The sequence below is a fragment of the Triticum dicoccoides genome, chromosome 2B, assembly GCF_002162155.2.
Source record: "Triticum dicoccoides isolate Atlit2015 ecotype Zavitan chromosome 2B, WEW_v2.0, whole genome shotgun sequence".
Lineage (NCBI taxonomy): Eukaryota > Viridiplantae > Streptophyta > Magnoliopsida > Poales > Poaceae > Triticum > Triticum dicoccoides.
This window is the reverse complement of record NC_041383.1, coordinates 762,609,919-762,625,938: the sequence shown is the minus strand read 5'-3', so window position 1 is coordinate 762,625,938 and position 16,020 is coordinate 762,609,919. Positions and strand designations below refer to the sequence as shown.

The 16,020-nt window shown below is 44.8% G+C and overlaps 1 protein-coding gene across 2 annotated transcripts; it reads left to right on the top strand.

Moving 5' to 3' along the window:
• Nucleotides 1-4,738: 4,738 nt before the first annotated feature.
• On the top strand, nucleotides 4,739-8,221 carry LOC119366122. 2 transcript variants are annotated; one of them, XM_037631806.1, is made up of 4 exons: nucleotides 4,739-4,875; nucleotides 4,963-6,796; nucleotides 7,179-7,242; nucleotides 7,331-8,221. In XM_037631806.1, exon 2 carries the CDS (start codon nucleotides 4,980-4,982, stop codon nucleotides 6,057-6,059), a length of 1,080 nt encoding a protein of 359 aa, XP_037487703.1. In that variant the 5' UTR covers nucleotides 4,739-4,875; nucleotides 4,963-4,979; the 3' UTR covers nucleotides 6,060-6,796; nucleotides 7,179-7,242; nucleotides 7,331-8,221. The 2 variants fall into 2 exon arrangements, with proteins under 2 accessions (XP_037487703.1, XP_037487702.1); XM_037631805.1 differs by having other exon boundaries at nucleotides 4,963-7,242.
• Nucleotides 8,222-16,020: the final 7,799 nt, after the last annotated feature.

Here is a 16,020-nt window from a genome sequence, read left to right as displayed (position 1 = left end):
CGCCTTCTAGCATTCACACTTCATAAATTCTTTCTTTTATCATTTACCTACTCGAGGACGAGCACGAATTAAGTTTGGGGATGCTGATATGTCTCCAACGTATCTATAATTTATGAAGCATTCATGCTATATTATTATGTGTTTTGAATGTTTACGGGCTTTATTATGCACTTTTATATTACTTTTGGGACTAACCTATTAACCGGAGCCCCAGCCCATATTGCTGTTTTATTGCCTGTTTCAGTATTTTGAAGAAAAGGAATATCAAACGGAGTCCAAACGGAATGAAACCTTCGGGAGCGTGATTTTTAGGAAGAATATGATCTAGGAGACTTGGAGTTCATGTCAGAAGATCATCGAGGAGGCCACGGGATAGGGGGGCGTGCCCACCCCCCTGGGCGCGCCCTACCCTCTCGTGGGCCCCTTGAGGCTTCCCCGACCGACTTATTTCGCCTATATAAGCCTACCTACCCTAAAAACATCGAATATCAAGATAGATCGGGAGTTCCGCCGCCGCAAGCCTCTGTAGCCACCAAAAACCTCTCGGGAGCCCGTTCCGGCACCCTGCTGGAGGGGGAACCCATCACCGGTGGCCATCTTCATCATCCCGGCGCTCTCCATGACGAGGAGGGAGTAGTTCACCCTCGGGGCTGAGGCTATGTACCAGTAGCTATGTGTTTGATCTCTCTCTCTCTCTCTCGTGTTCTCAACTTCACACGATCTTGATGTATCGCGAGCTTTGCTATTATAGTTGGATCTTATGATGTTTCTCCCCCTCTACTCTCTTGTAATGGATTGAGTTTTTCTTTTGAAGTTATCTTATCGGATTGAGTCTTTAAGGATTTAAGAACACTTGATGTATGTCTTGCCGTGTTTATCTGTGGTGACAATGGGATTTCACGTGCCACTTGATGTATGTTTTGGTGACCAACTTGCGGGTTCCCCCCATGAACCTATGCATAGGGGTTGGCACACGTTTTAGTCTTGACTCTCCGGTAGAAACTTTGGGGCACTCTTTGAAGTACTTTGTGTTGGTTGGATGAATCTGAGATTGTTGATGCATATCGTATAATCATGCCCACGGATACTTGAGGTGACAATGGAGTATCTAGGTGACATTAGGGTTTTGGTTGATTTGTGTCTTAAGGTGTTATTCTAGTATGAACTCTATGATGGATTGAGCGGAAAGAATAGCTTCATGTTATTTTACTACGAACTCTTGAATAGATAGAACAGAAAGGATAACTTCGAGGTGGTTTCGTACCCTACCATAATCTCTTTGTTTGTTCTCTGCTATTAGTGGCTTTGGAGTGACTCTTTGTTGCATGATGAGGGATTGTTATATGATCTATCTATGTTATTATTGTTGAGAGAACTTGCACTAGTGAAAGTATGAACCCTATGCCTTGTTTCCTACCATTGCAATACCGTTTACGCTCACTTTTACCATTAGTTACCTTGTTGTTTTTATATTTTCAGATTATAAAAACCTATATCTACTATCTATATTGCACTTGTATCACCATCTCTTCACCGAACTAGTTCACCTATACAATTTACCATTGTATTGGGTGTGTTGGGGACACAAGAGACTCTTCGTTATCTGGTTGCAGGGTTGTTTGAGAGAGACCATCTTCATCCTATGCCTCCCACGGATTGATAAACCTTAGGTCATCCACTTGAGGGAAATTTGCTATTGTCCTACAAACCTCTGCACTTGGAGGCCCAACAACGTCTACAAGAAGAAGGTTGTGTAGTAGACATCATTCATATCTACTATATGACTCATGTTCGACCTTTCGGTCTCCAGTGTTCCGAGACCATGTCTGTATATGCTAGGCTCGTCAAGTTTAACCCAAGTATTCTGCATGTGCAAAACTGTTTTACACCCGTTGTATGTAAACGTAGAGTCTATCACCCCCGATCTTCACGAGGTGCTTCAAAACGACGAACTTTGGCAATGGTGCATACTCGGGGAGAACACTTTTATCTTAAAATTTAGTGAAGGGATCATCTTATAATGCTACCGCCGTTCTAAGAACTATGTAGACATGACCGAGACACCTCTCCGGTCAATAACCAATAGCGGAACCTGGATGCCCATATTGGCTCCTACATATTGTACGAAGATCTTTATCTGTCGAACCTTATGACAATATACGTAATTCCCTTTGTCCATCGGTATGCTACTTGCCCGAGATTCGATCATCGGTATCTTCATACCTAGTTCAATGTCGTTACCGAAAAGTCTCTTTACTCGTTCCGTAATACATCATCTTGCAACACCTTAGTCACTTTGCTTCCAAGGCTTCTTATGATGTGTATTACCGAGATGGCCTAGAGATACCTCTCCGATACTTGGAGTGACAAATCCTAATCTCGACCTATGCCAACTCAACAAACACCTTCAGAGATACCTGTAGAGCATCTTTATGATCACCAAGTTACATTGTGACGTTTGATAGCACACAAGGTATTCCTTCAATATTCGGGAGTTGCATAATCTCATAGTCGAAGAAATATGTATTTGTCATCAAGAAAGCAATAGCAATAAACTGAACGATTAATATGCTAAGCTAACGGATGGGTATTGTCCATCACATCATTTTCCTAATGATGTGATCCCGTTATCAAATGACAACACATGTCTATGATTAGGAAACCTTAACCATCTTTGATTAACAAGCTAGTCCAGTAAAGGCTTATTAGGGATATAGTACTTGTTTATGTATTCACACATGTATTTAAGTTTCCGATCAATACAATTATAGCATGAATAATAAACCTTTATCATGAATAAAGAAATATAAAATAACAAATTTTTTTATTGCCCCTAGAGCATATTTCCTTTAGATGTTGCATGTGTTAGGCCAATTAGGCGGTTAGTAGATTCCTTAAAATATCCTAACTATCAGTTAAAATATTAGCATTGTCCAGACGCACTACATAGTGAATTGTCGTCTATCTTTCCGAAATGACGTGAATCAATTGTATCTAACATTGTAAGCATTTGTTTAGGCCATATATATACGTGAACACAACATCAACGAAAATACACCTTTTCACTTAAACTTTTAATTTTTTTTCAGTAATCTATTTTCTTCTAAAAAACTATACTTCTTTCCTCCAATTTTTGCACAACGCCCTCCCGCTGTTGGGCTGGCCCAATAAGCTGAATGTGTATGCGTCGGGCTGCTCCTGAAAAGGAGGCACGAGATGGTCCGGCCCAGGCGCGCGCGAGGCCACAACCTCGTTTTTTTTCTTTAGATTTTCTGTTTTCATTTTTTTTACTTTTTTCGCACTTCTATTTATACATCCAAATACCCAACATACATATATTAGAAAAAACACTCTACATAAAACGTTTGAAAAAAATGTTAATCTAGCATTTGTAAAATCAAAAATGTGTTTAAATTTGTTATCATATATGCGAAAAATGTATAAAAACAAGGTGTATGAAAAAATTGATTATGTATTTAAAATGCTAATCAAGACTTAAAAAAATATTAATCATATATTTAAAAATTGTTAAACATATATAAAAAATGTTCCTGATGTAGACCAAAAATATATAATGTGTACTAAAAATTGAAGATAATTTTTTTAAATTTTTTAATCATCTATTAAATTTTTTTAATTAAATATTTCAAAAATGTTTACCGTACATAAAAAATGTTCCTTACATATACCGAATACAATGTGTATGAAGAAAGTAGTAACCAAACACAAATAATGGAAAAAAATGCTAATCTTCTATTTCAAAAAGTTTAAATTTGAAATATTCCTGATGTATACAAAAAATTTGAACACAGAAACTAAAATTTAAAAATGTTGATCATTTATAATTTTTTTATTCCTATATTTATAAAATGTTAAACATGTATTAAAAATTATTCCTGATGTATACCATAAGTGTACAATGTGCATGAAAAAGTAGTCATCAACCACAATTGTTTAAAAATGTTAATAATCTATTTAAAAATAATAAAAAATGTTCATGATGTATACGTAAAATGTACCAATGCGCATGAAAATGTGGACATGGTTGAAAAACAAATTAAAGCAATGAAAACCAAAGAAATGGAAGAACGAAACAAAAGAGAACTCAAAATAAAACCCAAAGAAACCCATGAGAAAATGAAGAAGAAAAAAATGAAAGAGAAACGAAGAAAACTAAGAAAGAAAGAAGGTAGAAAATAGAATAGAAAAAACCAATAAAACAGAGAAAGGAACAAAAGAAAAGCCAAATAATAAATGTAAACCAATAAAAAAGAATAAAACAAAGAATATAATGAAAGACAATGGAGAAACATAAAACAAAAAAACTCGTGAAGCAACAAAACGGACGAAAAAAATAAAAATAAAAGCACGAGCAAAACGCAGAGAGCGTTGCCTGAGTGAGCTAGTCGCGAGCGCGCAGAAATGTGTCGTCCTATATTACTGTACTCCCTCCGTTTATAAATATAAGTCTTTCTAAAGATTTCTATATGAACTACACGCGAATGTATATAGATATAGTTTAGAGTATAGATTCACTGATTTTGCTCTGTATGTAGCCCATATTGGAATCTATAAAAATATTTATATTTAGAAACGGAGGGAGTACATAGCATGGATAATCCTTTAGCGAGACAGAATCTAGTCTCGCACTAAGCGAGATATAGCTCTCGCGCAGTCACGGATCGGTTAGCCATCATGGTAATGTGGCCCAGCCGAGCCGTGGCCTGTGGGTTATCCATCCACATAAGAAGAGGAGAGAAAAAGGCATGACGGCTAGACCTAGATCGCACTCCCCATCCCCATCCCGCCGCCGCCGCCGCCGCTCATCCAACAACGCCAGCTTCAATTAGTCCGACGGAATAAGTTCTGTTGCAGGTATTGTGGAAGTATATCTTTTGTAACATCAGGAGAAGATCAAATACTACTATAATCTAGGAGTAATTCGTGGTCTCTGTTTTGTAGGAGTTGGGAGAATCAAAATGAAGGCGCGGCAGTTCTTGAATGTGGTGATGCAGAGGTCTGGCAGTGGCAGCTTGTACACGGTGAGCCGCATCAAGGCCGGGGAGCAACTCTTCTACCGGTCCACGGCGGAAGCACGGGCGGCGGCAGCAGCAGCGCAACCCAAGGAGGGGAATACGACGCTGCCATCATCAGCCGTGGCGCCACCATGGACGGAGAACATCTCGCGGATGCCTCCGCCCAGGCTCAGATTGGAAGCATACCGCTTAGACGGCCCAAGGCTCGATTTTTTGCCCTTCTACGGACAAGGCAGGGGCGATGGTAAGATCCTCTCAATGGACTCGGCGGGCAACACCGTCCTCTGCAACGCCGTCAGCGGCTCCATCCAGCCCGTTCCCTGCCTTAACGAACCCAAGGGGGACAGCCCCGTCTCCTTGTCTATCACTCGTGCGGACACCTCCCATCAAGCCTTGTACGTTATGGACAGGTTTCCCGCAGCTCGCAATGCTTTCATCTTCGAAGCCCTCATCTACGGCAAGAATAGCTGGGAGTGGCACCGGCTCCCTCGGCCGCCCTACGTCAACAACCCAGCCTATAACTGCACAGCCATCCAGTCCTACATGTTGCTTGGTGATGGCTCGACCATCTGCATATCCTCCGCTGGGCCAAGCTCCATCGGCACCTACTGCTTTGATACGGTTAGCTGCACCTGGGAAAAGGTTGGCCGCTGGACCCTACAGGCTGAGCATGTCCCTGAGCTTTGCAATCTCTGGTTCGGCATGGCCGGCAACAGCGCCAACAACTTGTGCACGCTGGACCTCTCCAACCTTGGCAGGGCTCCCAAGTTGCTGCATAACTGGCAGGTCCTCGACACGCCTCATGGATGGGTGCAGATAAGGGGTAGCCTGCTGTACCTTGGAGCCGGCAGGTTTTGCATCTTCAAAAGTTTTGACACCGGGGAGCAAGACGCTCAGGGTAATCCCAGCAACACAGCGGCTGTGCTTACCGGTGTGGAGGTAGTCCACAGAGGATCATCTGAACTCCAAATGATCAAGCACAAGTCATTTATCAGCTATGCCGGCATCCAGTGTGTTCTTTAAGTCACCAAGGCTTCGGTTAATCCTCTGCCCAAGGTGATGGGAGGGGATTTAGTGGGGTTTTGGCTTGCGGATTTCATTCCGCTCAACCCCTTGCAATCTCCAGCAAACTGAACCGAACAAGCCCTAAAGTTTAAGGGATAAAATAAGCTGTCAGCCTGTCCCTTTCTACTTTGCAGCAGCCAGATCAACATGGATGTAACTTGTGCATTCCTTCCTATATGTATTACTCTTCCAAGTTTATAAACTAGTAAAGTTGCCTGGCGGGCGACATGTTTAAACAATGAATTATTATTCCTCTATTATCTCTAGAACTTTGTTGAAGTATTTGTTGAGAAGCATTCAAAGATATGTTAAATCTGCTTGTCAGAGAAAAGAAGATATGAAAATATTTTTTTTGGCTCTTGTTCCTTTTACTAATTTTACTTGCGTACTAACTCCTCAGATCATCAGGGCACTCTCTAGCGTCTCTTTGTTTTCTCTATGAGAGATGCAGTTCCATGCAGCCTGCTAACAGTAGGGAATCACAACGAAGCGAATTGGTTGTCAGCAGATAGGGCACGCCACTGGCGCCACCCCTGGTCCCCGCACCCCCCCGTAACTTGCTCGTCCCGGTGTGTGCTGCCTTTCTATCTCCCTAGGCACCACCCCTGCTCCCTGCTCTAAGAAGCCGGCGGAGAAGGAGGACAAGAATCCGGCGTGGGTTAGATGAGGAGGATAAGAATCCGGCGAGAAAGGAGGTGAAAGTACATGCCTGATCCTCTCTCCCACCTATGGTTAGAGATTGCGCATTATTAGAATGAATTGAGGATGAAGTATTTTCGTTTGATACTGCCTTCTGATTCAATGTGTTGTGTTCAGTTCTTTCCAAGTAGTGTTGATTCTTCAATGAAGTCACTGGGGTATTTTGATAACTAAATAAAAACTAGCCACTCTCTTAGAAACATCAGGATCAAATGAAATGTCCTAGCCTGTTCTGTACTGGACCAGCGACTAATTTGTAAAGCTTCTACATATGCTTGTGTACTATTACCTCCGTTTGGAAACACATGACGTGGTTTTAGTTCAAATTTGAACTAAAACCATGTCATGTTTCATGCGCGATGACCCTATTTTCTGCAGATTCAAACAAGTGGCAGATTCAAACATGCCCGATGGAGAACCAAGCAGAAGCAGATTCAAACAAGTGAGAATAACATTTTCAATTTTGTGCTGGATTCCTCTCTTTTCTTGCAAATGAGTGACCCTATTTTCTGCACTTGTGCATTCTACAGAGAATGTATTGCCCACTTGGATACCGCAGCTTGGCATGAAGTTCAACACCCTAGATGAGGCTTGGAAATTTTGGGGATATTACGGAGGAAGGATGGGGTTCAGCATCAGAAAAAGGTATAAAAACAGAAGCAAATTTGATGGGAAAGTTACCTCCTGCAAATATGTTTGTTTCAAAGTGGGTAAAAAGGCAGTAGACAAAAGATATAATGTTGTTAAGAATCCAACAGCTGAGACTAGAATTGACTGTAGAGTTCGTATGACCCTTTCAATAAATCGTGAAGCTGGTAACTGGGCAATATCTGATCTTTTTCTTGAACACAATCACACACTTCAATTGCCAGAAGCATGCCACCTATTGCTATGAAAGAGAATTATCTCTGAAGTGCAGGCTTTTGAAATTGAATGTGCTGATGACTCTGGTATTGCACTAAAAGCTGCTCATGAGTTAGCTAGTTGACGGGTTGACGGATCATCTAACCTGAGGTACACTCCTCGGGATCACAAGAATCATTTGAGAATAAAGCGCCAAAGGGACCTTAAGTATGGTGAAGCGGGTAGCATGTTGAAGTATTTTCAAGACAGAGCTGCATAGAATCCAGCATTCAAATATGTTTTACAGCTGGACTGTGATGAAAAATAACAAACATTTTTTGGGCTGATGCTAAGGTGATAATTGATTAAGCTCATTTTGGCGATGTCATGACCTTTGACACCACTTTTGGAGCAAATAAGGAACATAGGCCATTTTGTGTGTTCGTTGGATTCAATCATTTTAGAGAAACTGTTATCTTCGGTGCTTCTCTCCTCTATGATGAGACATTTGAATCTTTCAAATGCTTGTTTGATTCTTTCTTATTAGTACATAGTGAGAAGCATCCTAGAACCATATATACTGAATGAAGATTGTGCAATGGGAAAGACAGTTGGGTATGTTTTCTTGAATCACGACATGGATTATGTACACATTTATCTAGTTATATGGACAAAGAATCAACTCTTGTTGCAGATTTCAGTGCTTGCATGTATCAACATGGGCACCAAGAAGAATTTGAGGAAGCATTTGAAAATCTGAGGGCTCAAGTGCCAGCACAAACTTGGTTCGGTAGTATTTACAAAGTAAAAGAGAAGTGGGAAAAATGTTTCATGATAAATGCATTTACCTTGGGTATGTAGAGCACGCAGCTAAGTGAGAGTCTCAACAATGACTTGAAGCATCATCTGAAGTCAGATTTAGACGTTGTCCGGTTCTTTGAGCACTTCGAAAGAGCTGTCAAAGTAAAAAAGAGATGTTGAGGTCAATTCAGAGTTTGATTCCAGGAAGTACTTGCCAAGAATCAAAATGAAGACCCCAATGTTGATGCATGTTGGCCCACTTTATACTCCTACTATATTTGATTTTTTTCAAAAGGAATACCGGAGATCTATATCAGCATGCGCCGAAGCACTAGATGGACAATACAAATACATGGTTAAAATTGGATATCCTTTTGAGCATCCAATATTTGAAGAATAATGGGAAGTTACTGGTAATCCTTTGGAACAAACACCATCATGCACTTGTGATCAGTTTGATAGACTAGGGATATTGTGTGCACATGCTTTAAAAGTTCTTGACATGATGAGCATTAAGTTGCTTCCATCACACTATATTTTGAAGCGATGGACCCAAGAAGCATGAGCAGGATCTGTTAAGGATAGTCATGGAAGGATTGTGATTGCAGATCCAAATATAGAGGCAGTTCTCCGCCACAATGGCCTATCACACAAATTTAATAACTTGGCAACTGAAGCATCACATTCTGAAGAATGTGTACTTTGATCGACAATACACTCGATAACCTTAGTAAGTGAAACGATGGTTGTTGAATGCGGAAGTGCCTCCGCCAGCATCAGACGATTTGTTGAATGCCAAAGTGACTCCTCCAGCAATAACTGATTTGTTGGCTGCTGCTGCGCCTAAAAAAGAAGGAAGTTAACAAGGCAGCCAAAAATTCCAAAAGAAGGAAAAATTGGACTGAAAGGCAGTACAAAAGAAAGAAAACAGAGTTCAAGACAAAAGAAAATCATTCAACGGTGAAAACTCTGAATGAGGAAGACTTGCGTGGATATGAGCACATTACAAACTCCACTGAATTACTGAATATGCCTAGTGCCAGAGCTTCCACTGGAGGCATATATACTAAGGATATATTCTAATCATGATGCTTTGGAGAACATCAGAATCATTATTTTGTTGAACTTCTGTAGACTTCCAATTGTTGAACTTTTTTAGACCTTCAAGTTGTACGGGAAATATGAAACCTTTTATTTTGTTCAACTTATTTAGTTTCTGGAAGATCCTTTTTTACTTCCTAGATAGATCAGCTTCTCCACGGGCCAATCAAAATCAGCGACGATCTCAAACCAAATTTGGTGTATAAATCTTCTTGATTGGGGAAATCACAAGCAGTGATACAGACAAAAGATATATAGGATTGTTTTGTTCCTGTGATACTGAATAAGTGCCAATAAGAAGGTTTCAGGATAGATTCACCTACGCCATATATAGCTTGAGAAGGCAGTAAAAATTCAGAAGGACATCACTGTCCAATGACGTTGCTGCGCTACCTTCTTCCCCGTGAGTTCGCCGCCTCCTCAGCCGTCCGAGTTCCTCCGTCTCCTGTTGGTTCTCCTCTGCACACGAGACCATCCAACCATGCCCTGTCCTCCGTGCGGCCCTATCTCTCGCTGCACCCATCAACTCGACCCAGCTCGCCCTTGTCCTTGATGGTGACCAACGGTGGCCTGAATAAAGGGAGGGGCAGCGGCGGCATAGATCAGCGAGAGGCAGCGGCCGCCTGAATCGAGGGCGAGGCAACAGCGGCAAGAGTAGTACTGGAAAAAAGAGAGCCATCGGATCTGATTTGTGCGGTAGATATGGGCTATGTTAGCGTCCTAACTTGGCAAGGCAAGTTACAGGAGCCTGCTCAGTACTCTGAATTTTTGAAGGAACCTGAAGGTTATGAGCATTACTCTTAGTTCTTGTAGGGATAGTGTATGCACATCTACTGCTTTGATACAAAGATATTATCGCTCAGGATTTAGCAAAAGAAGATTTGTCTGAATGTTTGCGTAAGGTTGAGTTTCTGTGTATGAAATATTTATTCACAGTGAAATCTGAATGTGTATAACAGCGTTTGCCGAATACTACTCCCTTCGCACCGGGGTTCATTGATGTGCATATCCCGCCCGTCCTGCCGCATCATGATCGAACCAAACGCATTTTTGACCGAACACACCCACCTAGTAGCAGGAACTGTACCGAGCTGATCTGTTCCCCTGTTTCTGACTTAGGATGTGTTCGCTTCACAGGATTTTGAAACTTTTCCTGAGTTTTAATTCCCTTGGTAGCGTTTGGATCAAAGAAAACATCTACCCCTATGAAAAGGTTCGCTCATAGTGGTCATTCCAAAGGATTGTGTAAATCTGGTCTAGTCTCTTTTTTGGGCGGAGGCCTGAGGCAGCCACCGTGCAAAGCTGAATAAAAAATTACTTTCACATGGCGGTGAGAGAAGCTAAACCGGCATGCAATGAATACAATATTATATATTATTGCATTACTAGTACGAACACAAGGTTTCCAATCAAACGAACACCTCTCCTTTTCCCTTTCGTCTGTTTTGGGTCACGCAAAATTGCACTGTACAACCAACTCCATTCATGTACTTTTTTATATTCTTTTGTTTTTCTGACCTGTATACCGAACGGGGCCTCACGATTCATTTATGAGACACGCTCTGAAGTCTTCTCTGCAGCAATTATTAGTTATCGACCAGCCCATGCCAACAACACACTATCCACTAGCACCCGGAGCTTTAGAGCAACTCTAGCAGATATGCTATATTCTCACCGCCCCTTATAATTCCGGCGGTTTTATCTTTTTGGCCTTTTTCGGCCCCAAACAAGTCCAGTAAAAATCATCCGACCGTTAAAAAATATACAAGCGGTCTGCAAATTGCCCTCTCCGCAGCTACATCTATGGGTCTGGGCATTTTAGGGTTCGCTTCTTGCATACGCTCCGCCCCTCCGCCGTCTCCTTTGTTTTCTCTGGCAAGCGAATCCGCCCATTTCTTTCCTTTCCCTACAGATCCATGGCTGGAGGTGCTTGCGGGCATGGGGGCCGCCCGCCGCCGCGCAAGCTCCCCCGACATGACATGGAGACCGGCAGCTCCTGCTTCCACGAGCTTGACGAAGCGCTTTTCCCGCACACCAAGAGGTGCTCAGACACGGATGAGGAGCTGCTCGTCACGCAGCGCGCGGAGGCGGCCGGAGAAGATGGCACAACAGAAAGGCTCGCCGTCACCAAGGAAGGCCATGTGCACACCCATTCTTGCCGGAGGTCGGCGGAGGCGTTCTACGTCGGCGTCGAGGACTGATGACCCGGCCTTCCTTAGGTTAAATTTAGTTTGATCTATGCTATTTATGCTATGTACTATGATTTATGATGAACTCCAGTTGTGTTGCTCAAACTTTTTAGCGCGAACTAGATTTTAAATATGCAGTACGTTTTAGCTTATCTGTTCTGCCGGCTACCCTGAGATCGTGCAAAATCGTTTTAGGGAGAGCCGTATACTATCTTTGCGGCACACATTTTTGGACATCTACTAGAGTTGCTCTTACGCGCGTGGGCACGAAACTAGCTAGTCACACAAATAAGCCCACTGAACGGGGCGTTTTGATCATCACTAGTGATCAAAACGTTTATTTACAGAGGGAGTATAATTTGTTCCGGCCACAGTACTCCTATCCTACACCAAACCCCATTATCAGTGACGGAGCTAGGGGGACCAGCAGGGCCCTGGCCCCCCCATGACATTATACAATACGAATGATTTTGTACTTAAGGCTAGTTTAGACAAAATTAGCTTTCTTGGCCCCCCTCTAAGTGAGAATCACCATGTTCGGCCCCGGTTAAGCTCCAATCCTGCCTCCGCCCCTGCCCATTATTGATGATAATCTACATACTGGCGTTACCACGGCTAGGAGAAAACACTCGAACAAGCGGAAGCAGCTCCCCTGACGTACTGCACATGCCGTTGGGGGCACTGACGTGTGGGCCTGATTCCCAGCGGGCCCACCTGTCAGTGGCCGAACGGTACCCTGCCGCACGGCAGAGGATCCTCGTCCCGAACAAGCTGTCACAATCTCGCGAAAACGGTAGCTGGTGTGAATACATTGAATGCTCAACGCTTCATTGAAGTTTTGCCCCGCAGTCCCAGCATGCACGCTGCATTTTCGGCCGCACTGTTTGTCGACCCAAAACCTTCGAAACACACAAGCCAATGGATGGCTAGGAGGAGAGTGGCATACTCAGCCTATCAGAGCATCTACAACCGGACCTCTCAAAGCCGTCTCATACGCCCGGGCGGGCTGCCCGGTCACCGACCGGTCACGTTTTTTCGACGTAGACGAACGCCTCAAAGGGGCCTCAAACGCCCAGGTTGACCGGCACCCCCCATATCTAGCCCAAATATGGGGCAGATATGGGGGCGCCCGGGCATGCCCGCCACGTCGGGCCCGACCCATGCTGGCCCGTCTGACCCCACTTCATCCCCATTCTCTCGCCGGAGCAAATCTTAGCCACTTCACTCCACTCCCCTCCGCCACCCGAGCTCTCCTCCGGCGCTTCGGCCATGGCAGGCAGCGGATCAGACTCCGACCAGTCCGGATCCGTCGGTTGGGGTGTCATCTCGTGTGGGTTGGAGGAGGCAATGGCTGTCCGCATTGCACTCCGCTGCTTCCGGGAGGACAACGCCCGGCAGACGGACGGATCCGTCCACCACGACACCATAGCGTCGGCTCACCGGGCACTCGCGTCCTCTGGTGCTGGATGCTCGCGGTCCCGGCCGGAACACCTGTCCTTTCCCATCACCGGTCGGGCAGAGTATGAGTTCCATCGAGAACGGGTGGCCCGCCGTGGGAAGGAGAGGATAAGGGTCGCCGAGGCCCGTATGGCGGCGGAAATGACAGCGACGGAGGCGGATGATGCGGCGGGGCGGGCGGCCGCAGAGGAGGAAGCCATCCGGGCCCGCATTTTGAAGAAACGACAGTGGAGGAACACGCGCGCCCTCGCCCGAGAGCAGAATCGGGTGGTCCGTGCCATGGCCGGGCTGCCACCGAAGGAGGAGAAGGAGGACAACTCCAGCGAGGATAGCTCCGGCGGCGAGTAGATCCGGCTCGATCTGTACTGCGTCTTCGACCGGTACATCCGCTAGAAGGACGGCAAGGGCGCCGGGAAGGGCAAAGGCAGCCGTGGATGAACTCCACCATAGCCAAACATGCCAAATTTTGGTAGTCCGATGTCATGTTAAGTGTAGTGCGATGGAGTAGCCGGACGATGCGTGTGCGTCGACGTAGTTGCATGACTTTGTATGGATCTGAGATATGGTAATTGAGGTGTCCGGATGTGGATTGCATTTTTTGAGGAGTGCCCTGTCAGTTCCCGCAGACGCGTCCAGGTGCGTCCGCAGGCGTTTGAGGGGCCGGATTTGCCAAGTCCGGCTGTAGATGCTCTCAGGGTTTAAATCATGGTGCTTGCATTATTTTTGATTTTATTTCAGGATTTTTGGTGATGCACGTTCAGTGAAAGGAGACGTTCCCGTCGACTACAAGGTGTCTGTGGTGACTTTGTTAATCTTAAGATGATATGCCGGCACATTATCTTGGATGTATTTATAGGGATAGGGTCTGCATGTGTGTTATAGGGAAGAGTGCATGCGCATATATATGAGCGTCTGTGTATATATTGTGTTCTAAAAAAAATCCCCATCCAAACTATGCCCCGCCGCAGGCCCCATCAGATACTCCACCTTGTACAGGTGCTAAGCTTGTAACATAAGCAAAAATCGGACGTGGCAACTCAATTAAGGAGGAGAGAGAGCGAACCGGTAAGGCCTGTTGGGGAACGTTGCATAGGAAACAAATTTTTTCCTACGCTCAAGATCAATCTAGGAGATGCACATCTATGAGTGGAGAGATTGGATCTACACACCATTGTAGATCGCTAAGCGGAAGCGTGAACAAACGCGATTGATGTAGTCGAACATCTTCGCGATCCAATCACAATCCGTCCATGAACTCCCAATCAAGCGCCGAACGGACGACACCTCCGTGTTCAACACATGTACGACTTGATGACACCTTCACCTCCTTGATCTAGTGAGCGATGGTGAAGTAGTAGCTCGAGTTCTCCGGCAGCACGACCGCGTTGTGGCAGTGGTGGTGGAGCGATCTCAGCAGGGCTTCGCCAAGCCTAGCAGAGAAGGAAACTATGAGGGAGAGGAAGGGCAACACCATGGCAATGATGGGTTCGGCTGCCCTCCCTCTACACCTCTATATATAGGGGGAAGGGAGGAGGGGGGCTCCCTAGGGTTTCCCCTAGGGGGTGCGGCGACCACCAGATGGGGGCGCCCCTAGGGAAACCCTAGGGTGGCTTGGCCCCCAAGCCAAATGGGGCGCCCAGTCCCTTGTGGGCTGGTGTTCCCCTTGCCTTGGCCCATGAGGCCCCCCAACACTTGCCGGCCCCCCCGAAACTCTTTTCGGTTCTCCGACGAAATCCGGTACCTCCCGGAACACTTCCGGAATCTGAATCCCTTCATCTTATATATAAATCTTCACCCCCAGACCATTCCGGAGTTCCTCGTCATGTCCGGGATCTCATCCGGGACTCCGAACAACCTTCGGTCATGAACATAATAACTCAATTATACTTAGATCGTCACCAAACACTAAGTGTGTAGACCCTGCGGGTTCAAGAACTATGCAGACATGACCGAGACACCTCTATGGTCAATAACCAATAACGGGACCTGGACGTCCATATTGGTTCCTACATATTCTATGAAGATCTTTATCGGCCGAACCTCGATGCCAAGGATTCAACTAATCCCGTATGCAGTTCCCTTCGTCCATCGGTATGTTACTTGCCCGAGATTCGATCGTCGGTATCTCCATACCTAGTTCAATCTCGTTACCGGCAAGTCTCTATACTTGTTCCGCAATACAAGATCCCGTGACTAACTCCTTAGTCACATTGGTTGCAAGCTCATTGTGATGTTGTATTACCGAGTGGGCCCCAAGGTACCTCTCCGTCCTAGGGAGTGACAAATCCCAGTCTTGATCTATGCCAACTCAACAGACACCCTCAGAGATACCTGTAGAGAATCTTTATAGTCATCCAGTTGTGTTGCGACGTTTGATACGCACAAGGTACTCCTACGGTGTCAGTGAGTTGCATGATCTCATGGTCATACGAACAGATACTTGACATCCAGAAAACGATAGCAATGAACTTGATACAATCATATGCTATGCTTATAGTTTGGGTCTTGTCCATCACAACATTCTCCTAATGAGGTGATCCCGTTATCAAATGACAACTCATGTCTATGGCCAGGAAACCATAGCCATCTTTGATCAACGAGCAAGTCTGGTAGAGGCTCACTTGGGACATGTTTTGTCTATGCATCCACACATGTATTTGAGTTTCCAATCAATACAATTATAGCATGGATAATAAACGATTGTCATGAACAAGGAAATCGTTCAAACGATGAAATTGGGCAAGTTGTTCAAAGGTTGCAGGTTGTTGGTTCTCAGGCTCCACATTTTCACCTTGAAAATCAAACCCTTGGTCGTAGATGCTATCACC

Coding starts and splice junctions, on each gene's coding strand:
- LOC119366122 (XM_037631806.1), top strand. CDS start 4,980: ATGAAGGCGCGGCAGTTCTTGAATGTGGTGATGCAGAGGTCTGGCAGT.